The 22,927-nt window shown below is 58.5% G+C and overlaps 1 protein-coding gene across 4 annotated transcripts in view; it reads right to left on the bottom strand.

The window, feature by feature from the left end:
- Positions 1-22,927, bottom strand: part of PTK2B (protein tyrosine kinase 2 beta) — a 103,627-nt gene that overhangs the window by 46,460 nt on the left and 34,240 nt on the right. For 2 of the 4 annotated variants that reach the window (XM_054701072.1, XM_054701073.1), the window contains exon 2: positions 1,581-1,821. In XM_054701072.1, the coding sequence (XP_054557047.1) occupies positions 1,581-1,784 (204 nt within the window). In that variant the 5' untranslated portion in view covers positions 1,785-1,821. Of the gene's footprint in view, positions 1-1,580; positions 1,822-12,953; positions 13,107-20,165; positions 20,465-22,927 lie in introns of those variants that run through there. The other 2 variants (XM_037526497.2, XM_037526498.2) reach the window with 2 other exon arrangements.

Here is a 22,927-nt window from a genome sequence, read left to right as displayed (position 1 = left end):
CACTGGATACAGTCAGAAGCACGGGAGAGTCAGACAATTCACCAGAGCCAGAGGGGAGAGTAGAGCAGGCAGATTGACGAGGTGCACTGCTGAGGGGAGCAGTGGGCGTGGCAGGAGAGGTCTGCGCGCCATGTGGGACACTTGCCCGGCAGCCAGGGATTGAACTGGCGCTGCAGAGGCTGTGGGTAGCCTCGCAACCCAGCACTCAACCACTGCGCCACGGGGGAGGCCCACAATCAGGCTAACTTCTGAAAGTGGATACCCCAGTGGATGGTATCGCCCAACAGCAAAAATGATCCCCCCAAAGGTAGCAAACAAAGATCAGGAAGCGGATGGCTAAGAAGGGGGAACAACACCCCCCACCTCCGCTGAAGGCGCCCAGAGCTGCTTACACTCTGGACATAACTGTGCTCGCGAATCTGGAAGCACAAGATGAGCACACAGGCCCTAATCAGATTAGCTGCAGGAAACAGAGCGAGTCACCAAACCATAATCAATGGTGACAGGTGACCAAGACACGAGGTAATCAATTACATTCTGCTCTGGGGGCAGGGTCACCGGTGCTGCGCCAGACGGAGGCAGCTGAGGGCACAGACGCCAAGAGGCACCAGCAGACCCGCCGACCAGAGAGACGCTGGCTGAGTTCGGGGGACGCTGACTTTCAGGACAACAGAGGGATGCCGATGACAGATCAGCGCTAGTTTGTCCAGCTTTCTCAGACCTGGAGGGTTTCTTCAAATTACAAACCCACCAAGGGAACTTCTGTGAAACCACCCGCTTTCCTAGCCATCACCACACAGGACCTTTCCGGGTGGCAGGAAGGGATGTCCTTGTTGACTCCAGCTCCTTGTCACGGAGCTGTCGGGAGGGATCAGCAGGTAACCTACGCCGCAGGCTTGATCCAGGAAGCACATCCAATTGCTCAACAAACATAGGCGTTTAGATGAGCCCGTGTAAGGAACCTGCCGGTCAGCTCGGCTGGTTCGCGCTTGGGGCTAAGAAAGTCAGTCACTGCACCTGCTTCTGGTGACACTCTCTGCTGTCGGCACATTTGGTTACCTGGCTTCCTGGTGTCCAGGTGCCCCGGTGACGGTGAGCACCTGGACCTGCAAAACAAACCCCATGACCCTGAATGAGAGTGGACCAGCTGGGTGTCGCCTAGGGGAGGGCGTGGCGCCGCCCAGCTGCTCCAGGGCATCACATGTCCTTTGTCACCTTTGGCAGCCTCGCTAAGAACCCCGCGAACGCCCTACACTCTCCTGGCTCTATCTTCAATGAGTCATGTGTGTCCTCGGCCTCTAATTGGAGAGTAAGCTCTTGCAGGTGGGGATTTTCTGGCCCTTGCAGAACCTCCAATGTCATCATTATTTACCTAGATGAGATGAGCTGCATCAGAGACCAAATAAAGGACCTGGGGTTCAGAGGAAGGCATCATTGCAGCCCCACAGGTGGTGGAGAAGTGGGCTGCAGGCTGAAGGAGGCCCAGGGCTGCAGATTGAGGGTGCCCGGGGCACCCATGGGAGGGCCGCCAGGCTGCAGGGCGGAGGGGAAGCTGGACATGGCCTCATGGCCGCACTTACCCGGACCTCGGTGTGCACCGTGCATTTGACCAACTTGAAGTTCTTCCCGGGGTTGAAGCTGTTGCTGTAGAAGCAGACCTTGAGGATCCGCACGTCCTCCTTCTCCACGTCCACTGGCACCACCACCATGGGCTCTGGGGGGCCTTCAGGCCGGAGTAGCGTGCCCACCTTCACTCGGCTCAGGGGCTCGGACACCCCAGACATCCTCTCAGACAGCAGCTAAGTCCGGCACATCGCAGTCCTGCAGGGTTGGCAGAGAGACACCCCGGAGTAAGCCCCGTGGGACAAGCACCCCCCAAATTCCGAGTCTTATGGAAACCCCACTTCCCTAGCCCCCAGCTCCCAGTGACAACATCTGGTTTTCTTGACAGGAGGAAGCTGAAGCCCAAAGGAGCAGTTGACAGAAACATCTGGACCTAGAGCCCCCAGGCCGTGTGCATCCCATTGAGAAGCCCCTCCTCTCCCCCATGCTCCTCCCACGCCGCTCCAGGGAAAGGGCCCACACTCTGCAAACAGCTGTGAGAAGAGGCGGCCGCAGCACGGTTCCAAGGCACAGCTGAGCAGGGACAGCCAAGAGCAAGATAGCAGAAAATAGCAGGAGAGGAGCAGAGCCGGGCAGGGCCAGCAGGAACAGACTTGGAGACTGGGCATCCGGGCAGGCATCAGACTGGGAAAGGTGGGAAAGTGCCCAGGAGGGGCCTGTATGCCCCCACCCTCAGCTGCCGTGGGCCCCAGCTCTCTGGGTAGAGGGCCTCGTCCCCCAAGAGCTCACACAGCATTTCATTCATTGCCCAGAGGAGAATTCAAGAGAAACAGCGCTCGAGCCACCCAGCTGGGGAGGCTGCTGTGCTGCAGGAAGGGCGTGCCAGGCTCTTAGGGGAATAGCCAGGCCTGAGAGCCCCGTTCGAGGCACACACTGACTACAAGAATCACAGGAATTTTTAGTCACCCTGAACCTCAGCAAAGGGGCCGTGGGCTCTGGGTCTAAAGCAGGGGTGCCTGCCTGGAGGGGGCAATGGAAGTCTTATCTCCAGACCGGTGCTATCCACTTGGCTCCACATTGGAATCCCCTGGAAGCTTTGAGGAAACCCTAAATCCAGGTCCCGTTTGAGGTTGCCACTCGTTGGTTGGTGGAGAGACTCGGCATTGGTATTTTTAAGTTTCCAAGGATTTTTTTTTTATCCTTCAGCCTGGGTTCCAAACCACCAGACTAAGCTCAGCTCTCATTCTGAAACCACTCTCACAGAAAAGCATCCCCTGCTGACAAGACACGGGGGTTTTAGGGGGGCAGTGCTAGACCAGGAGCAGGACGGTGGACTCAGTGGTCAGCATACAAATGTAGCGACAATAATTCAGAAGGGGGATCGAAGAGCGTGCTCTGGTGCAGGAAGGAAGGTGCAGGCAGCCCCTCACTTCATGAGCCACTCCTTGCAAAAGCCCACGTGCATCCTGAGGGCAGGTCGTGTCTGTGAGGACGAGAAGGAGCAGGGCAAGCCCAGCCATTAGGTCAGGGCAGACAGACCCCAGAGCCCACAGAGACAGCCCAATTTGGGTCACGACAGATGGGTAAGGAATATCCGGCCTGCTTTTATTTCAAAGACCAGTGTATATATTCTAGAAGCATCCATGCCATTTTTTAACAGACATCTGCAGAATATGTCCAATGTGCTGATACCCTGCTGAGAATTGGGCATGGATCTCAGAGCCCCCAGACCCTCAATGAGGAATCCAGAGGATATAGCTTGAGAGGCTAAGGCGAACGCTCGCAGGAGAGGGGGACCGGCCCCCCCGGCACTTTGAACCTGTGCAGCTGCAGCCAATGGCACCGCACAGGGGACCCAGTGAAACTCCCAAGAGGATGTGAACACGTGCCGAGGACGTGGAGCAGCAGGAAGCCTGTCCGTGCAGCCACGGCCACCGGGAAAGACATGGGCAGTTTCTTAGGGAATGGAACATGCTCTTACCACTGTTGCTGGGAACCTGCATCTGCTCTAAAGAATAAAGCTGTAATAAATACGTGAGCCTCATGGACACCTCAAAACAAAAGGCTAGAAGAAATAAATTAGAAACTGAAAGTGGAATCCAAAACAACACAAAGGTAGCCAAGGTCCGGGAGCAGGAAACAAAAGCACAAGAGACAAGCAGCCAAAACACCCAGAAAAGAAACGGCCCGATGGCCCTAAATACTACTTTATCGATCATTTCCCTAAATGCCAACTGTCCGAACTCACCCAGCAAAAGGTACAGAGCAGCTGGGTGGATTGAAAGAAAATATAAAGTCTATTGGAAAATGAGAAGCTAGGGTGTGGGGGGACAGTCACCCCCTTACTCAGCCCGACGGGACCCTGCCAGGCCCCGACAGAGGAGAAATCCAATATTCTGGTCGCGCGGGGCACCCTCCCCGCACACGGATGCAGGCGTCACTGACATGCCGGGAGGACACGGGTCTCGTCCCCGCGCCTGTGCAGGCTTCATCTCAGCGGCCGGTGAGGCTCAGCTGCAATATTTCAGCAAAGTCAGCTCGGTCACTCAGGCCCCACGGTCGCCTTACACCTGACTCCAGACTCCCAAAGAAGCAGTTTTAAAGCTTTTCAAGAAAGGTGGGGCCTCCCTTGTGGTGCAAGGGGTTAAGTCTCAGCACTATGAAGCTATCCGCAGCCGCTGTAGCCTGAGTTCAATCCCTGGCCAGGGAGCTACCCACATGGCGCAGCAGACCTCTCCTGTCTCCCCGCTGCTCCCCTCAGCAGTGGATTTCAGTGGATTCTCCTGTTCTGCTCCCCACTCTGTCTCTGGTGAATCCTCTCACCCCCTGCACCTCTGGCCTGCACCCTGGCTCTTGTATGCATGAACAAATAAAGCTTAAAAAAAAAAAAGGTTTGCAAGAAAGGTGACACTGAGCCTGGGTGATGGGGAGATGGCTCTGCCTGTTTACAGATGGACAGTGTACCCCAGAGGGTTTAAGTCATGTGGGCAGAGATCGACGGTGGGGATGAGAGCCCTGGGGTCCCAAGGAGATGGACTCCGAGTCCAGACCTCTCCCTCTCCCAGCAGCCTGCAGTTGTCACACACCCAGGGCACGAGGAAAGGTATCCACCCAGCAAGGAGCATCCCCTGTCTGCAGGGAGCCCCCGGCCCCACTGTGTGGATGGTGTCACCCCGTCCAAGCTAGGACATGGCCCTGAGGGGCCTGGAGGGATCAGATGTCCAGTCAAAGACCCTGGCCCCGAAAGGCGATGCCCACACCTCCACCCAACAAGGCAACTCACTCAAGGGCCCCTGAAACTCCTGTCTGTTGAGCAGTTCGCCAAGAACTGCCCGGGGGTTCCTCAAATGTCTCCCACAGAGCAACGAGAGGTGTGATATGAGGAGGGCTCCAGCGTCTTCAAGAGTGAGGCTTCACCCCCCTGCAGGCTGTGCTCTCAGGCCGGTCCCGCTCACTTTCTGAACCTTGGGGGAGCCCTTCCCTCTCCTGACCTCATTTCCTTCACCCGTAAAGTGAAGTGCTGCCCGCCCCATCCTGCTTACAGAGGGGTGTGAGGGTGAAGTGCAGAAACATAAGGAAAAGCTCCTTGTACGCGACACAGTGGACAAAGGCCGCGCCGCGGCGGCTACTACCAGCCGTGCTCGGAAACCTCGTCTGATCCGAGTCCCACCCCCCGCCTTGTTCCTCCCCCTTCCTGCCAGTCACCGTCCAGAAAACAGCACAAGAAAGTTCTGATGGGCCACTTCTGCCAGGTTCTGCGGCTGCTTTTGAGGTGCCCACCTCCATCATGGACGCCAAGGCAGACAGAGCTCCTGGCTCCACCGTGGAGCCCGCCGAAGCCCCGGACCGTGCAGCTGGCGCTTCTCACTGGCCGCCTGTCTCTGGCTTTTGATAATCACACGATCCTTTGAGGCCCAGCGTGTGAGCCCAAGGCCCTGCCCTTCCTCCAGTCCAGCCCGGGGCCCTTCCCTCACCCCCGGGTCCAGCCTCCAGCTCCTCCAGCCCATCAAGGGGAGCAGGCCCGCGGGGCGAGTGACCCCTGGCTCTGGGCCACCATGGGTTCCAGCTCTCCTGCCAACCCCCAGGGCTGCCCAAGTCAGAGTCGAAGAATAACAAACACCAGGAAACGGGTTCCAATTTAAACAGGAAAGGTTTTGATTGACTATAAGAACATCTTGGCCCAGACCTGCCGAAGGTCCTGAGGGAGGAGGCTGTTCAGTCCTGAGTCTTTAAGATTCTTCAGGAAGAAAATAAACGACACTCTTCCTGAATGCAAGACACCCACCTGCCTGAGGGGAGGGGCTGGAGCAGGACTGAGTCCCTGCAGGACCCCTGGGCTGTCATGGTGCCCAGGGCTGACTTCCCGGCGCGCGGGAGGGAGACGCCAGGGCTTCAGGGGAAGGTCACAGGAAGACCCGGCCTGGGCTGGAAGACCATGCAGGGTGATCTTATGTCTCACTGAACACAAACTGCGGCCAGGGAGTTTATACAAGGGGTGTGCTTCTCTAGAAGATTCTACAAGACAGGAGTGTTCCCCTGAGACCACACAGAGGAAACTGAGGCCCAGAGCGGGGCCCTGGCCAGGTCATCCCAGTGGCCAGTGAGCCTGAGCAACCTCAGGATGTGTCAGAGGCATCTCCTTCCTTCTTCCCGGACAACCTCATGCTTCTGGTCTGGATGGGCCCCCGTCCGCACTCCCTTGCAGCAACGGACACTTCTCCTGGGACAGGGGCTCTGCCTGGGGGCTCGGCTCCCAGCTGCTGTCTGCTTCCCTGTCAGAGACTGGGTTAGAGGGTTAAGGGGCTTTCTCCAGGCTCAGGCGCTGGGTCTGGGCCGCCACCCCGGCTCTGATGCTGGGACATATGGAGGGGTGTGGGTGTCAGTGTGCTGCAACTCTCCAGGAGGGCCTGCAGGCCTGCAGTGAGGGTTTCCTGCGTCCATGGCAAAGCAGGAAAAACAGGGTCCTGTGAGACTTCAGCACAAAGCCCCGTGTTCTGGCAGGAGGGCCGCCTTCCACGCCGGCCTTCTGGCTTTCTCCCTTTGGGGGGTCCCGGTGCTCATTCGCTTATGAAATGCAGGTCATCTCTGGCAGCTGACTATGGAGGGTGGCCTCTCGGGAAGCAGATGTGAAATCTCTGTCACCCCAACTTCAGAGATGGGCAGCTGTGGCCCTGAGCCCCTGCAGGCTCACCAGTCACTGGGATGACCTGAGCAGGACCCTGCTCTGGGCCTCATTTTCCTCCATGTGGTCTCAGGGGAACAGGACTGTCCTACAGAATCTTCTGGAGAAGCACGCCATCTATGTAAACTCCTGGCACGTGCGTGTTTTAAATGCCCATGACCTGGTGGAAGAATTGAACCCAATACCAATCCCACTTGTCAAAACCCAAACCGGCCTTCTCAGCTCAGGATGAAGGGTCTCCAGGAGTCCGAGGCGGTCTTTCCAGCAACACCTCCCTCCTCCCTGCACCCGCCCGCTGCGAGGTCACCCTCTCACCCACTCTGCACACACAGAGGCCTGGTCTGTGCCGAGAACACCCGAGAGTGGACGGAAGCCCACAGAGACGGCCAGCACCAGCCCTGAGGATCCACAGAAGCCAGAATGTCACGAGCAGCACACTTTATTTCCACTCTGTCTCTGACTCACTTCCTCTTACCGTTTCCACATCAACAAAATGGGGAACACAGGCCTTTCTCTGCAGAGGCCTCTTGGGCCAGCCACTTAAGTAATTGGCAACGACCTCGCTCTCTCAGGGAGCCAGGCCTGCCTTTCTGGGCAAGCGGCCTCCGCGGGCTCCATGCAGCACCCCCCTCCCCGGCCCGGCCCTTTCAGCCCCCAGCTCCCCGGAGCCAGCATTCTGCCCACCCCATGGTTTGGTTAATCCCTTCCTCTCTGCTCCAACCGCCTCCCCCCTCATCACCTTGCAGAGGAAGGAACCAGAAAGGGTGTGATTATTACCAGCTAGAATTCAATGTAATTCAAAAACCGTTTCTGGAACCTGTGCCACGTTTCCAGCCAGCGCCTCCGCCAGCATCACCCACTCAGGATCATTCTGTTATGGGCATCTGCAGACCCGGCTGGCACCCAGGGCCGGAGGGGGGACGGGGGCGCAGTGCCCTGGCCTCCCGGCAAGGGAGCCTCTGCCATCCTGGCCCCTCAAGGCCTTTGGTTCCTGGGCTGGGAAGGTTTTCTCTCGGGCTCGGACACTTCCCGACCTTTTGAAAATTCACTCTCCTGCTTTCCCCTTGTCGGGTCATGACAGCCGCGCCGTCTCCCTCCCTCCCTTTCTGCTGCTGTCTCCTTACTGCTCCTCCTCTCTCTTCCTACGTCCCGTCCCGGGGGCCGTTCCAGGCACTGATGACACGAAGGTGAACAGAAAAGGGACGAGGGCCCCGTCCAACAGAGACTCACAGCCCAGTAAAAAGGAGAAAGAAAATGAAACTGCCACAGCACCACGCGGGGTCCAATAATGGGGTTCTGAGCTGGGTCCTGGAGGGTCACTGAAGAGGCCCAGCAAGACGGAAAAGGCACACGTGCTGCACGGCGGGCGAGGAGGGTGGTGCGGACCGGCGGGAAATGAGGCGAGAGGTAGCAAATGCCCAGGGACTAGAGCCCCACTCTAGAAGTTTAATCCTGGCCGTGGGGTGAGGCCCAGGCATGAGCTGGGAGGCGGGGGGTGGGGAGCAGTGACATGGCCCGGGACGTGTTTCAATTGTCGAGCCAGGAAAGATGAACCAATGTGCAGCTTTGCCCATTTCTCTGGTGTCAATGCCCCCCTCCTGGCTGATTTCAAGCGGCCCGTGTGACCTCTGTGGGAGAAACGGCTGCTGTCAGCTTGGGCGCAGGGGGTGGTTCCAGCCCTCGTCTGGGAAGTGCACCCCCAGCCTTGGTGCTCCCTCCAAGACTCACCTGCTGCTCTCCAGTCTCCCCAGCCTCTACCTCTCACCCCAAACTAAATTCTTCTCCTGCTTCTCCACTGAGCCATGAGCTCAGCCTCTCCCTCCCCCCACCCCGCCCCCCGCCTTCCATGCCAGCAAGTCCCAGCAAGTCCCAGCCCCTGCGTGGCTGTTGAGCAGGGATATCTGGGACCATGACCGGTCGATGCTGCATTTGGGGATTTGGGTCCTCCCCCACTTTCTTCAGGAGGAGGCTGGATGACAAGCACATGAATTCCCAACCCGCCCAATTCCTGGCTCTCCCTGGGACAGCAGATCCTATGCGCTCTGAGCTGCTGTTTTAATTGGCCCCTGCACATGCCTTCAGTCCAGCACTCAGGAATTCATGGTTATGGAGGAGCACCCGGCTGGGCACAGGACTGGGGGAGAGTGTCACTTCCACGGCAGGCCAGGCAGGACCCCAAAATATGCACCACCTGGGAGGATGCACCAAGCCCAACAAAACGCAGCTTGTGAAGTGGGAAAACGTGCAGCTCCCCACCGGATTTAAACATGAAGACTCTCCCCTGGTCCAGGACGAGGGACATGTGGCTTAGCAACAGCGTAGATTAAAACAATGGGATTTAAGCTCCGTGTTATTCACCGCACCGCCGTGTAGGGGCCACTAGGAAACCCCTAAAGAAGGATGGCGCAGCCGGCCGGGCACTGTGGCCAGAGAGGCTGAGGCCTAGGGTGAGAGCAGCCGACGCCCTGAGTGCCTGGAAACCCTGCCCCAGAGTGCAGGCCCCAAAGCCAGAGCCAGAAGGGACTCCCGGGAAGTGAGGGCACAGTTGTTGGTTTCAAAGGGTCTCAGAGCTGCCGGTCAAAGGATGGACCCAAATCCTCATCCGGTCAAGGTTAAAAAACACAAGAGCTGCAGACAGGAGGGAGGAGGGGCTTTACCCTGCAGACCCCAGCTGCACACCCCAGCCCAGTGTTTGCCGCTGGCCATCTTGCTGGAATCTCCCAGGGCAAGCGTCACCCCCCTTCAGAGGGTGAGGGAAGGCGCCCGGGCAGCGCGCCAGTGGCCACTCTGGTGAAGGACAGAGGTAGGATGAGAACTTGGATTTTCTGCAGCTGAGCCCCCCGCCCTGGAATTTGTCTCCACATGTCAAGGTTATTTCTGTGCCGACTCAGATGAAGACTGATTCCCTCGTGCTCTGCCCTTCCACACTGCCCGTCGGGTCAAGTCATGCGACCCCCAAGAGGAATTCCTGCCTTTCGGTACATCTGTCCTGCCATGTCAGTGCCTACCTTATCTTTACATTTCATAAAACGGGGTGGGGGGAGGGAGAATGGGCCATAAGAGGAAAATGCAAGAGCTCTTTTGCAGCCGGAAAGTGCAAACTCAGGCCCAAAAGTGCAGGTGTTGTCCGCCTCACCTACGACCACCTAGAAAACTGTGAACACGTCCTCTTGAACAGGTTTTTCCACCTGCCAATCTCCAACCTGCTGCTCTTCACAAATCCAGGAGACGCCAGGAATTTGCTGTATGTAAACAGATACCAGCCATGAAACACGACGGTGCCCCCATCTGTACGCTGAGCAACCAGCTTTCATTTGAATGCAATTTGGATAAAACAGTCATTAAGATACCCCGGCAAGCCAAGAGGATGCCACCTGTGTGCAAAAAACCTGGGGAAAGTAAAAATAGACGGACAAATCCTCGGCAGTTAAACAAGCTCATGAAAACAAACTTAAGGTGCTGCTGTCAGCCTACAGAACAAGCCGCGATGCCCAGAAATAAGAACAGATTCTGTTTATGGACTTGGAGCAAAATGGGCACAAGTGTCAGTTGGGTCAGACCTGGCTTTCTGAAGAGCAAGCGAGTTCAGTGTCACCACACGGCTGGACTGGCCACCCAGGGCTGCGGCGCGCACCCCACAGCCACATGGGGGAGGGCGCGGTCGTTTGCATGAACATATTCATAGCCGGACTATTTATAACAGAGACGCTGACTTCAGAACAGAACATTCAGGGAAATGCTAGGGGGGACCCTAGAAGAGCAGAACAGATCAACTCCATTATAAAAATAGCAGTGGCAAGACATGAAAACATTCCTGTTAGCATGTTGGGTGCCGGGGAACGGAGTCCACCTTCCGAGCGCAGCGGCGTGGAAGTGCACGTCCACTCCGAATGACGGGCAGTTCCCCTATCCCCAGTGTGCGCACTGCTAGTGCTCACTGTTGTGTTGGGTAAATGCAAAAAGTGAGTAAGTCACTTCCTCCAGGACGCCAGAGGGCCCTCCTCCTGGCTCCTCCCCCGCGGGCCCTGCTCTGCGGTCCCCAGAGCAGTCTTCTTACCCCAGAGCCAGACTAGGGGGCAAACAGGCCCCTGCAATCCGGATTTCTGGGTCCTCTCCCAAATCAGGATTCGGGGTGAACAGGGAGGAGAGAGAGGACCACGAAGGTGACAGGGAACGCGGGGCGGTGGCATGTGATCCCCCACCCACATGGCCTTCCCAGAGGCCGGAGTGCCCTGAGCCTGGCCGGGCAGGGGGGGGGGTGGGTCGGGGGGGTGGTGGTGGTAGGATTCTTTGCCACCTGAGACCTTGATTCCCTCCCCAGCCCTGAGTCCCCAAGCATCTCTGTCTCCATTCCTCCGCCGCCCCTGACGCCTCCAAGCTTCCTATCTGAGAAATAAACACTTGTTAACACAAAGCGCTTCCAGCCCAGCCCTGGGGCAGACATCACAGGCTTGATGCGCCCTGGGTCCTGGCAACACCCAGGAGGTGAGCAGAGTCAGCATCCACCACAGGGGAGGCTGACACCAGGGCCACACAGAGAGTGGCCTCCGGGCACAGACACCCCCAGGGAGATGTCCATCGGGGCTCTGGGTTCTCATGGTGAGAAAAGTGGGCTGTCAGACCTGAAATGTGGCCTCCAAGGGGGCCTGGCCCCAGGGTGCTACTCCCGCTGTGTGCACACCCACACAAGCCCCTATTGGGGTGCATTGTGATGAAGAGTCTCCCTGGACAGCTGCCATCAGGCTCCTCCCAGCCTCTGCTCCATCTCCTGTCAGGGTCCAGCAAGTCAGCGCGTCCTACCTTCTACCCTGACCCCCTTCTACCTGGCCCTATTCCTCGCCCCACCAGCCCTAGGAGCGACTCGACCACCCTGGCCTGCCTTCAGCAGGAAGCCTAGAAAGCCGGTTCAGAAAATAACAGCCTCCCAGCAACTTTCCATCAGCTGACCCCCAACCCGGCCCCTTGGCTAGAGCCCCCACTTTTCCTTGTTTTCTTTCTCTCCCTGCAAAGCCCCATTGAAATCATCCCCCTGCCTTTTATTCTTCAACCAGTGTGAATAATTTTCTTTAACGACTCGTACATTCATGAGAACTGAGCCTGCGTAGAGTGTGCAGTTATGTGCACACACATGCCCTGGGCCCGGCGGGCGGATGGAGACCTCTGGGGCTGGGTCCAGCGTCCATCCTTCCTCAGCATCCCCAGGGACCGGCTGCACACCCAGGGGGCGCTGGGAAACACTGCTCGGCCCCCCACCAGGAGACCTGCCTTTCAGAGGCAGAGATGGGGGGACCCTGGTGTATCAACAGATCTCAGTGAGTTACAGGGTCACTGTGGGTGTTGCTCAGCTTATTTCAGAACAAGGGGGAGGTTTCTTTTTCAGTTTCTCATTGTTACCCAAGTCTCTGATTGGGAAATGAACAGAAAGTGGAGAAATAGGTGGTTTCAGCCATTCTGAGCTCAGGCTATTTGGGGGAACTCTTTAAACACGTGGTCTTGGTACTTTCAAAGGAGGGACACCCTGAGGGCAGTGGCAAGAAACCCCCAGCCTGTGGGTCTCCTGTGCAGTTTTCCCAAACAGGACTCAAGTGACAATAGGGGTTTTTTGTCCTCTGGTCAGAAAAATAAAACACAACGGGAAACCCCGACCAAGGGCTTCCTGCACCTGAAAAAGCAGCAAAATCACATTATCCTTTTGAAAGAGTTACGGAAGAGAAAGGGCTGATGGCCCCAGAGACAGGTGTGTGGCCCTAGACAGCTGGAGAGGAGAGGCCCTCAGGTGCCTGCAGGCCACGAGGAAGCAGGAGGCCCGAGACTGGAGCTGATGGGCAGAAAACACAGCAGTGTGCCATCAGAGGCAGGAAGGAGGGCGGGAGGCAGGAAGAAGGACAGAAAGACAAGAAGGGAGAGAGCCGGGCAGGCCTGCTCAGGCAGGAGGAGAATCCTTGTCTGTCCTAAGAGGCACCGGCCTGGAGACCACGGAGGCACGGGCGATTAATCACATGGAAACTCCAAAGATTACACACCCATGTGCTATGTAAATATGTCCCCATGGCAACAGCCAGGCTGCGGGGCAGGGAGAAGGTAGTTCAGTTTCCCCCCTTGATGGGTTTGGTCTCCCTTGATGGTAAAGATCCTCTAGACTCACTGGCAGACCTTTGCCCCCAGGCTGGGAGGCAGGGCCCTCCCTCCCTCTGCCCCCAGCACTTACACGTGCCCCCAGAGGCACAGAGGGCCTGGGGAGCCCAGCCAGCGCTGGAAAGTCAGGGTGCGTCTCCCCGCGTGTGGGACATTCGTCTGTTTGTCGCACGGTCCTCAGCCTGCGCTTCCTGGAGACTCTCTCGCCGAGGTCCGCGGCACACAGGAAGTCAGAGAACAGCAGCCACCCACTTCTCCACAGCCTCCCGCAGACACGCGGCAGGAGGTGGGCGCCCCAGCAGAGCGGACCCCAGGAGGAGCAGAGGAGGGGTCAAGGGGTGGGGGGATCCCCACGCCCACCCCACCCCCACCCCCACCTCCACTCGCACCGGCTTGGGGGTGTCCAGGCCAGGCCCCCAGGGGCAGGCTTCCCTCCCACAGCCGCACTGCAGGGGCTCTGAAGCTTTCTTCAAGACAGCAGAGAGACCTTGGAGACCCGGTCGGTCACCTCCGTGTCTCATCTGAGAGTCAGGGGTAGGGGAGAGGACTGAGCGTCTGGCAAAACCTCCCGTGCAGACGTCTGAAACCCTTCAGAGCCAGGCCTGGGCCTGAGGAGGCTGAGTCTTCAGCACCTGGCAGGAAACTGGGAGGAAGAAAGGAGCAAGGTTTGGGGAGCGATAAGGAGGAGAACCCGAGCTGAAGGGGCCTAGAAACGATCTGCCTGCCTGTTTTATAGACGAGGAAACCAAGGTGAGAAAGCCGAAATTTGACTATGGGGGACAGAGCAGAGACCTTTAGACAAGGTACATCCGGACTCCAGTCTTTGTCGGGGGGCCCATCTCACCCGACGTAAACCCTCTAGGGGACGGCGTGGGGTCTGCAGTCTAGGTGACCCCTTACAGACTGGAGATGCACCTGACGCCAGCAGGTAGAAATGAACAGAGGAGGCCTCTGTCTTCTAGAATCTTCCATGCCTGCCTCTACGACCTCAAAGATCTTTTCCTGTCTCATTTGCCATGGAGAGGCCTCTTCCAGCCTGTGTGCTCCCCTTCCTGGAAAGGGAGTCTACATTTTTAAGGAGGCCCTGCCTGCAAATATTCTTCCTCACGCATATGCAGGAGCAGGTGAAGCCACAAAGCTCTGAGCCTATCTTCTCCTGCCTTTCTCTGGAGGTGCTGCTGGCTCCTTCACCTTTTACCGGAGGTGCTGCTGGCTTCTTTGATGCTGGTCAAAAGGGGAGAGGCCCACACTTAGCAGGCAGCAGAAGCAGGGCGAGAACCGAGGCCGCCCAGCTGGCAGGGCAGGATGTCTGTGGGGGTGGGGGGCCAGCAGGCCGGGGTCATCTCTGGAGCCTGACCCGGCCCTGGAGCCGGTCCTGGCCCTGTAGGTCCTCCCTGGCCCTCAGTGAGCTCATCCACAGAGTCTGGACACTTTGACACGGCTTTCCCCGAACTGTGGGTAAGATGAAGGAACACCACGTCTGTAAGAGTCCTGGGTAAACTCTGCACCCTCCACCAAGTGCTCCTGGTGCCTCTGCTTCCTTCAGAGTCCACGTCAGCACCCCGTCACGGGGACTTACTCTCGTCAAAGACCCTCGTGTTCCTTTTGGATCTTTTTCAGTCCCAGGAAGAGCTTCCCGTGACATGTTGAAAGTTTCCCTCTGACTTCTGCTCCCCTCACCCCCTGACGTGGCAAGGCCATCCTGGCTCTAACACAGATCTGCAGAGAAACACAAGTCCCGGCATTGTGGGGTCACCTGCTGCCCATGCATGTTTCGTGCCAACGTCAAGAAGCCCATAGAAATCCACCCGGACAAGGCGAGCTGACCAGTGATGGCAAATGGCCCCCAGAGCCGCTTGGGCTCTCCAGGGCCGCGGGAGCCGGGCCAGACTCCCCGACTTCCCTGGCCTGTGTCTGCTAGAGCGCCTGGCTTTCAGTCTAGGCTTCGGTTCTTAGGGTCCTAGAGCTGAACGTGGGCTTTGGCGGTCACCCCTCCCTTGCGTCTCCCATGGCCTTACCCGGCAGGCGTGGTCCTTGGACACTGAGTCCACCCTGAACTCTGGGCCCTGCTTGGCCTTGAACTGAGGCCCCCTGCTTCGCACCCAGGCACCGACTGCCCAGACCAGCCCCCCACTCTTGGGCTCTAGTCTCGTCTTGGACATCTCCCTCCCCACCATTTGCTGAGCCCTAACTGCATGAGGCTGTGTGCCAGGCGAGGGAGGGAGAACCCAGAACACTGGTCGCGCCACAGCCCCCGGCTCTTCTGGGAGCTATGGCGGCCCCAGGCAGAATGGCAAAGGGGGACAGACACGCTGCTGCTTCCATTCAGGGGAGGGGCGGAGCGGAGCGCCGGCGCAGGGAGGAGATGGCACCCAGGGTGCAGAGCAGAGGAAAGAACATGGCCCCGTGGGAGGGTCAGGGGCTGCGGTGTGGCCTATCCAGCCTGACCGGCGTCCTCACAGGAGGGGAAATGTGGATACCCGGGCAAGGCCACGAGTGGACACAGCTGGGAGGCAGCCATGGGCAAGCCAGAAGAGAGAGGCTCAGAAGAAGCTGCCCTTGCTTGCACCCTGACCTGGAACGTCCAGCCTCCAGAATGTGAGAAATAAGTTCCTGTGCAGAAATCCCCAGGCTGGGCTCTCCTGTGAGAGGGTCCCGGCTGACTGAGGTAGCAGGTCTAGGCTCTGGATCCACCCTTCCGGCCCAGCAGCTGTAGCTGGAAGTCGCTTCCTTGGTCCGCACGGCCTCTGTGAGGGATTGATGCCTGGGCCAACCGGCTGTAGGATTTAGTGCTGGAGGCCACCCAGCCTGGTGGTTTCCAGACCCTGGATGCTCTTCGGGGGAGACTTCCAAATCCCAGCGGCCTAGGTCCACACTCAGAGGCAGTGGGTGGCACAAAGCAGCAGGAATCTTCATTTGAACAGGAGGGATGATCTACAGCGGGCTGCTGTTGGCTAATCACAGCTGGCAAGGCTGATGCCAGGGAGGGCACCAGCTGCCCATGTTGGACAAACTTGGGGGGGGCGTGCATGAGGTGCCCTCAGCCCAGCTTCTGCCCAGCTCGAAGGTCGAAGCACTGAGGCTTCCTTGTGTGTCTGAGCAGGGTTAGGAGGGTCCAGAGAGCTGTTCAGGGGGACCCCACTGCTGACCTGGGTTTTCCTACTGCCCGGTGAACCCCGGATGCTGCTGGCCAGAGGCACTTTTAGGCCAGGTAAGCCTCTCCTGGGCTGTCATGGGTGAAGACCCCCTCCAGCCTTAGCGAATGACCCGATGATGGAGGCAAACAGGTCCAGGGCGAGCAGGAAGCCAACAGGATACCCAGGATGTGATGTTGTGACTTTAGGTTAAAGGTGGCAGGCTCGAGACTCAGAAAGAGCCGATGTTTCAGTGTGAGTTCCAAAGGCAGGAAAAAGCTAATGTTTTACTTAGAAGGCCTTCAGGCAGAGAGAATTCTCTTATTGTGGGGCAGTAAGAGACTGTGGGGGCAAAAAGATAAGGAACAGTCTTTTTGTTTAATCAGACTGTCAACAGATTGCATGAGCTTGCCCACCTTAGGGGGGGACACTGCATTAAGAACACGCAATGTTAATTGCATCCAGAAATATTCTCACTGAAACACCCAGAAAGTCTAACTACACATGTATAGACAATATACATTTTAAAATATAATATCGCGTCTTGTTTCATCCATACCACCCTGTCCCCTTATCAGAACACATGAGCGCCAGGAGGGCAGGGGCTGGCAGGTCTCCCTGCTGCCTACGCGTGCCTGGCCCGGTGCTCGGCAGGGAGAAAGCGGAGCGTCCCTTCAGCCCTGGATCAAACAATGGACTCTCTTTAAACCCACACTGCTAGGGTCCCCCCCTTACAGATGAGGGAATGGGATCTCAGAGCCACTAAAGGGCCAGCCCAGGGTCGCAGCACTGAGAAGTGGTTCCCTCAAGTTTAAACCATGCAGTCCGGCCCCATGTCCACCTCTCTACCCCCACCCGCATGGAGGAGCCGGGCCCATTTCCGGAGACCACCGTAACATACACACCTCGACATTCATTTCCTGCTGGGCACCCCCAGTGTCCCTCCCTCACAGCTTGGCACCCTCACCCACCCCGCCTCAGCCACTCTGCTACCAAGCTGTCCACTGAGGTTGCTGAAGAATAAGTTCAGTCTAACCACAGTGTCATCTTTAAAAATCAACACAAGTTGGAGAGGAAACCTACCAAGGGGCCTGGGCCCAGCCCCTTTTCTCGGCACTGCCTTGGGAGAGTGACTGGTCTGGACGCCCAAGCTGAGGGCCCAGATCCGAGAGCCACAGAGGGGAGAGTGACCTCTCTCGACCCTGGGGGTGGGGAGAGGAAGGTTTTGAGGAAATACATAATTTCTAGAAACTGCTACCTCCTCACATGGGGCTCTGTGGCCCCAAGGGGGTCGAGCCTCGCAGCAGACCGGCAGACAGAGGGCAGGTGTGGGTCAGGGGAGCTCCCACGGGGGACAGCTGGAGCTCAGGAAGGGGCAGGAGAGGCACCGGCCTGGACGGGTGGGGGTGGAGGGCAGGTGGCAGACGGGTCCCGGCTAGTGAGGGGCGTGTGGCCGAGATGCACGTCAGACACGCTTGCAGGAGAAGACACACGGGGACGGCGGGTCCTCACGTGGCCTCCAGCGTGACGGCCTACGCCATCTCATCATCGGCTCCTCACCCCTCAGAGCCTCCGACGGCCCCCAGGTATCAGGAAAGCATCTCACGGAAGTCCATTCAGTCCTTGATTCCTGGCAACCCACCTCTGTTTTGTCCAGAACAAAAGCTAGTCTGAGTTGTCTGTGTCCCTGCGCCCCCGCATCAACGTTCTCAGTGCAACACCGCGCCGGAACAACAACCTTGCAAGGAAGCCTCCACGCAGCTGCTCGGTCAGGGTATTAGGGCTCCTACCTGAACCCCCAGTCTGGGACTCTGAGCCCCGCACAGCCCACACCTGCCCCCCGCCCCACCGCTGGGCCACACTTTTTCCATCAAGCACCAGGCTGCTGGACCAGCTCTTCCTTGGCTTAAGTCCGCCACGTGGGAATTCCCATGTCACCTGGTTTGCTGGAGCCCCCCAAGCCCAGGGGCGCTCATGACCCTAAGGTGGCAGAAGAGCCACAGAGCCGGCCACAGGGTGCAGGGGCGCGGCCTTCAGGAAGCGGGAAGTGGAGGGCGGAAATCACTGGGGGGTCCAGGGAGGAGATGCTGTTCCTTTCTCCTGTTCTCCCAACATCACAGCTCTGTTTATTCTGAGAAACAACCAGCTGCAGCTCCAAAATAGATCGGCCGAGAAACGCCTCTAATGACAGGGAGAGCTCCTGTGGAGGCAAGGTTGGAACAGCCCCGCATGAGGCAAGGCGCAGAGAAGGGCCGAGAAGGAGGACACTCCTGGAGCATGTCCCTCCCAGCCACAGGGTCCGTTGTTCCCTTGCAGGCCAGGTGTGATAGAGACAGGTGAAATGCCCCAGCAGCTCTGGGCACGGGAGAGACAGAGATGCCCCCTCAGCACCAGGGAGTGTGGCGCAGGCCACAGCAAGGGTCTGCATGCAAGCGTAGGCATGACAGAAAGTCGCACTGGGCAGAGGTAAGCGGGCAAGGAGGACTCGACCTGAAAGGTTAGCTCGTCTGCAGACACAGCAGGTGGCTAGGGTTGATAGACGCTGGTGCACGATGGACAACCTCGTAGAGGAGCAAGCTGAGGCCAAGGCGGGCACTCCTTTTGGACTGGCCCTGCAGGACGCATCACGGGTGACCAAGAAGAGGGTCCATGTCAGAGAGGAGAGGCAGAGGCCTGGGAATTGGGGAGAGAGCTAGCTGTTCCCCTCTCTTGCCTTCCTCGGAAACAACCAAGCCACCAGCCCGTCACCCACTCGCCCACCTTAAGTGAAAGCAGGTCCCAGCTGCCTGAAACTGGAACAAGAACAGTGGCGGGTCTGGGCCAATCCAGCCACCACGCAGGCCCAGCTGGGTTTGACTTCATCACATATGTCCACGGGGTCCTCTTTGTCCCCAAGAGACCCCAACAGAGTTTCTCCATCAACGCCTACTGCACTCACAGGGGTGGGGCGTGGTGTGATGGAGGGGCCGGCAGCTGCCTCTGTGTCCAGGCGGCGATCTGGCTGCTGGCTCGGACCCTCCCCACCCCAGTGAGACCAAGTAGATTCCTCCAGACACACACTGGTTAATTGCTCCAAGTGCCAGGCCCTCTAGCTGCCTCCCTGTGCCCTCTGGGGTGTGTGTGTGGGGGGGTCCTGCAGGGAGGGCTGGCTCTTTCCAAAGCCAGGGGACACCTGGCTCCAGGCCTCCCAGGATGACGTGGCCTGGGCGTTATTTCCAAGCGAGCCCATTCCTGCCATCACTCTGTGTGTGTGTGTGTGTGTGTGTGTGTGTGTGTGTGTGAGTAACTGCCAACTGGCAAGAGTAAACATTTAAACTACACCAAGACCGGGGCTGCCCCATTTTGATAGTTCTTTTAATCCAGAAAGTCTCCAAAAACGAAAGAGGCCCAGACTACGCTAAAACTTCAGAGACTTGACACCAAGGACTTCTACCTGCTCAAACCTTCCCACCCCAAGGTGTTTCTAAAGGTGCAGCTCACCAAGCACCCTCTCCACTCCACACACACAAACCCACAAACACCCTCACATACTTGAGCCTGAGCCCCCAGCAGGCAGACTCTGCTCTCCAGGCAGGGAAGTTTCAAAGGGGACTTTGGGCCTCCCTAGGGGTGCAGGTTGAGCCAGGAGCAATTTGCATATAGAGAAGTCTAATGGCCCCCACCCCCACCCCAAGAAACCCTCTGGGAGCTGCCTCCCGCCTCGCCTCCCTGGAGCAGAGTCTGGGTAGCCAGGGCAATGCAGAGCTAGGGCCCAATGCCTGCACCCAGTCTGGCCCGGAAGGGGTGCTGCACGGTGGAGCTAGGAGGGAGCGGGTGGAGGTAACCCAAGGCCAGGAAAGAAGCGGACCCCACCCCAGGGAAGGGGCGCACGCCATAACTCGCCAAGACTCACACTGGTCCGGCTGCGATACCAAAGCCCACCGAGGGGGTGGCTTATAACTTTGGCACAGTTCTGGGGTCGGGAAGACCCCAATCAGGGCGCCTGCATGGTCGGGGAGGGCCCTGTCTGGGGGCTGACTTCTCCCTGGGTCCTCACGGGCTGCAGAGGAAGGAGGTGCTCCGGGGGCTGATGTTTAAGGGACTGACCCCCCAGGAAAAGCCGCCACCCTCATGGCCTAATGGCCCCCCAGAGGCCCCTCCAACCCCCTCACCTTGGATGCTTGTCCAGCACAGGGATTTGTGGGGGCAGACACTCAGATCACAGCAGATGGGGAGACAGAGGCGGTGGGTGGCTCTGGGCAGCGAGGGAGGCTCTCCGGAGGGTTTGCCCTCTTGGAGGGTGAACTAACTCTAGAGTTGGGGTGGGATGGAGCCCCCTGAGGCTCTGAGAACCTCAGCTGCAGACCACACCATGCCTGCAGCTCGCACGTTTCCTGCCGCCACAGGAAGTGGATATAGGTTGGTCCGTGTTCTAGTTGAGAAGCGCTGAGAAGTTTCATAGGAACGTGTGGAACTTGCCAGCACAGGGAGAGATGAGGGGGCGGAGCAGGGCTGCAGGCCAGAGGACTCAGGTTTCTGGGGCAGAGTTTCCGGGAAACACATGAAAAGGGAGGTGTGACTGGCCTGTGTGCGAGCTCCTCCTCCACGCCCCCACGACCCGCTCTCCCTGCAGGGTCAGCTCTTGGCTTTGGACAGGAAAGTACGTTTCCGACAACTTGTCCCCACAGCCCCCAGAACAGTCATATCAGCCTCCCCCTTTGGATGTTTGCTGCCAGTTACGAGTAATAATTCTCAAAAACCCGAAGCAATGGGTACGATTCTCTCCTGCCACGTTACGTGCAGGGAAACTGGGGTTGAAGTAACTGCCCGTGTCACAGAGCTGGACACGCAGCCACGTCCCCCCTTCGTCCTTAAGTGTCTCTCAAGGAAGCACGGAGAAGCCGACACATGGCAGAGAAAGGGCCAGGCCCTCTGCCCTCCCCTGTTCTGGTGAAATGCTCTCTTTTCCCATAGAGGGGGCACGGCCCGGTGCCAAGGCTGAGTTGTGCGAGCAGCTGCTTCCCCAGGCCCTCCTCTGCCCGCTCAGCCCGGGGCCGATGGACCGCAGGCCTGTGAGTACAAGCAGCCCCGCCGACCCCCAGCACCCTCGCGTGGGTGGCCAGGCCAGAGAGCAGAGGCGAGCAAGGGGCTCAGGCCCGAGCTGGGCAGGCAGACGTGGCCGCCGGTTAATTCCACGTGGCAGAGGGGGTGGGCGCCGAGGCAGGCGCGCAGCGAGGCACATGCAGAGCCGTGGACGCCCGCGGAGATCACCCAGACGGGAAGCCAGGCCCCCGGGGAGGGGAGCTGTGCAAACAAGGAGGTGGACTGGGAGGTCGAGCCACAAGCCTGAGCCTGAGCGTGGGCGAGACAGCAAGAACGAGGACTCAGTCAGAGAGGCCAAGGCGGACAAAGGTGACTGCAGACGGCAATGCACAGATTTGCAGGGAACGACCTGGGCAGCAATTTGGTGGCTGAGGCAGTGGATTAGGCAGGACGCCCTGGACGGGGGCGGGGTGGGGGCACAATAGCTAGGGATAAATGGGGAGGTCCAAGGTGGAGTCCTGAGGAACTGGGGGTGTCCTAAGGTTGGCGTCCAGCCCCCCACAACTTGCTCCACTCCCGTGGGGCTTGGCGAGACTACACGTCAAGTCAGAAGAAAGGGGGTGGGTGGAATGTTCTGTGTGGGGCCAGGGCCCTGCATAGAGGGGTGGCTGGAGAACACGGGAGGGACCATTGAGAGGAGCAAAAGCTCAAGAATCCTAGGGCACAATCCACTTTGGCCCCCGTGGTGCTGAAGCAGCCCTCGCACCCCAGGCCTCCACAGGCCCAGCTGCTCAAGCCTCCTTTCTGCAAAGCCCACCTCAAGTCCCACCTGTCACGAGGCCCTTGCTCCTGAGTCACACCTTGGTAATTGTGAACATGCTCTGCTCACTTTTTCAAACCACAGGATTCCTTGTAAACTTGGAAGAGATCCTTGTACCCTTGTGTTGTGTTTAGCACGGGGCCTGGGACAATGGAGGGGCCTTCCTCTACCCAGGCCGGTAGAGTGGCCGGCGGGCCAAGGCCCTGCAGTGATCGTGCAAGGGTCAGTGCGGGCTCAGCAGCCGTGGGGCTGCCCCTCAGTGCCTGCGGGTACCTGGGCAGCAGAGCTCTGTCACTTACCAGTTGTGTCGCAGACCCAGTCCCAGCTATTCTGGGCCTTATAAAACGGGAGTTGAAGCTGGATCCGCGCACAGCCATGAGACACGGGCAGTCAGATGGCCGGGACTGGCCAGGGACACTGGGGAACCCCAGCTGCGCATGCGCGGTGCCCACCCAAGTGCCTACCCAAGCGAGAATAGATCAGGCCGGGGCTAATCTTAGCCCTGCAGTGGCTTGGGTATTTCCTTACTTCCTCATCTGCAGCACAGGGAGAGTAATCTTGGCCCACAGGACCTGGGGTGCGGGGGAGTGACCAGTGAGAATTCACAGAAACACTCAGTGACTGACCCAGCTGGGCACGTGGTGGATCTTGCAGGGCCTCTCACCTCTCACCACCCATCCCAGGCGTTGGCACCGGTGAGGCCCTGGTGCTGTCCAGCCCAGGGGAGGGCATCTGTGATGGGGAGACGGAGATATGCCAGGAGCATGGGCAGGGCCGGGCACTACTCAAGGACGTGCAGAGGCCCAGGGAGGAAGAGCTGCCGAGACCCGCAGCCCAAGCAGCCCAAGCAGCCCAAGAGGCCCTCAGGGGCCTCTACATTCAGCCCAGACACACTTCTCACAGTGTCCTGAGTCTGCCCTCTGGGCACACACAACAAAACACGTCTTGTGCGGTCTAACACCACCCCATGTCAGAAAGCAGACCTCGCTTTTCCTCCTGAACCCCAGTCCCTGACGTGGTTCTCACGGGATGTGCTCTCCACTTCATCCCCCGGTGCTCCCCAGCCCTTCC

The sequence above is a fragment of the Talpa occidentalis genome, unplaced genomic scaffold, assembly GCF_014898055.3.
Source record: "Talpa occidentalis isolate TD23 unplaced genomic scaffold, MPIMG_talOcc4v2.1 talOcc4.4, whole genome shotgun sequence".
In the NCBI taxonomy this organism is placed as follows: Eukaryota; Metazoa; Chordata; class Mammalia; order Eulipotyphla; family Talpidae; genus Talpa; species Talpa occidentalis.
This window is presented reverse-complemented; position numbering and strand designations above follow the sequence as displayed.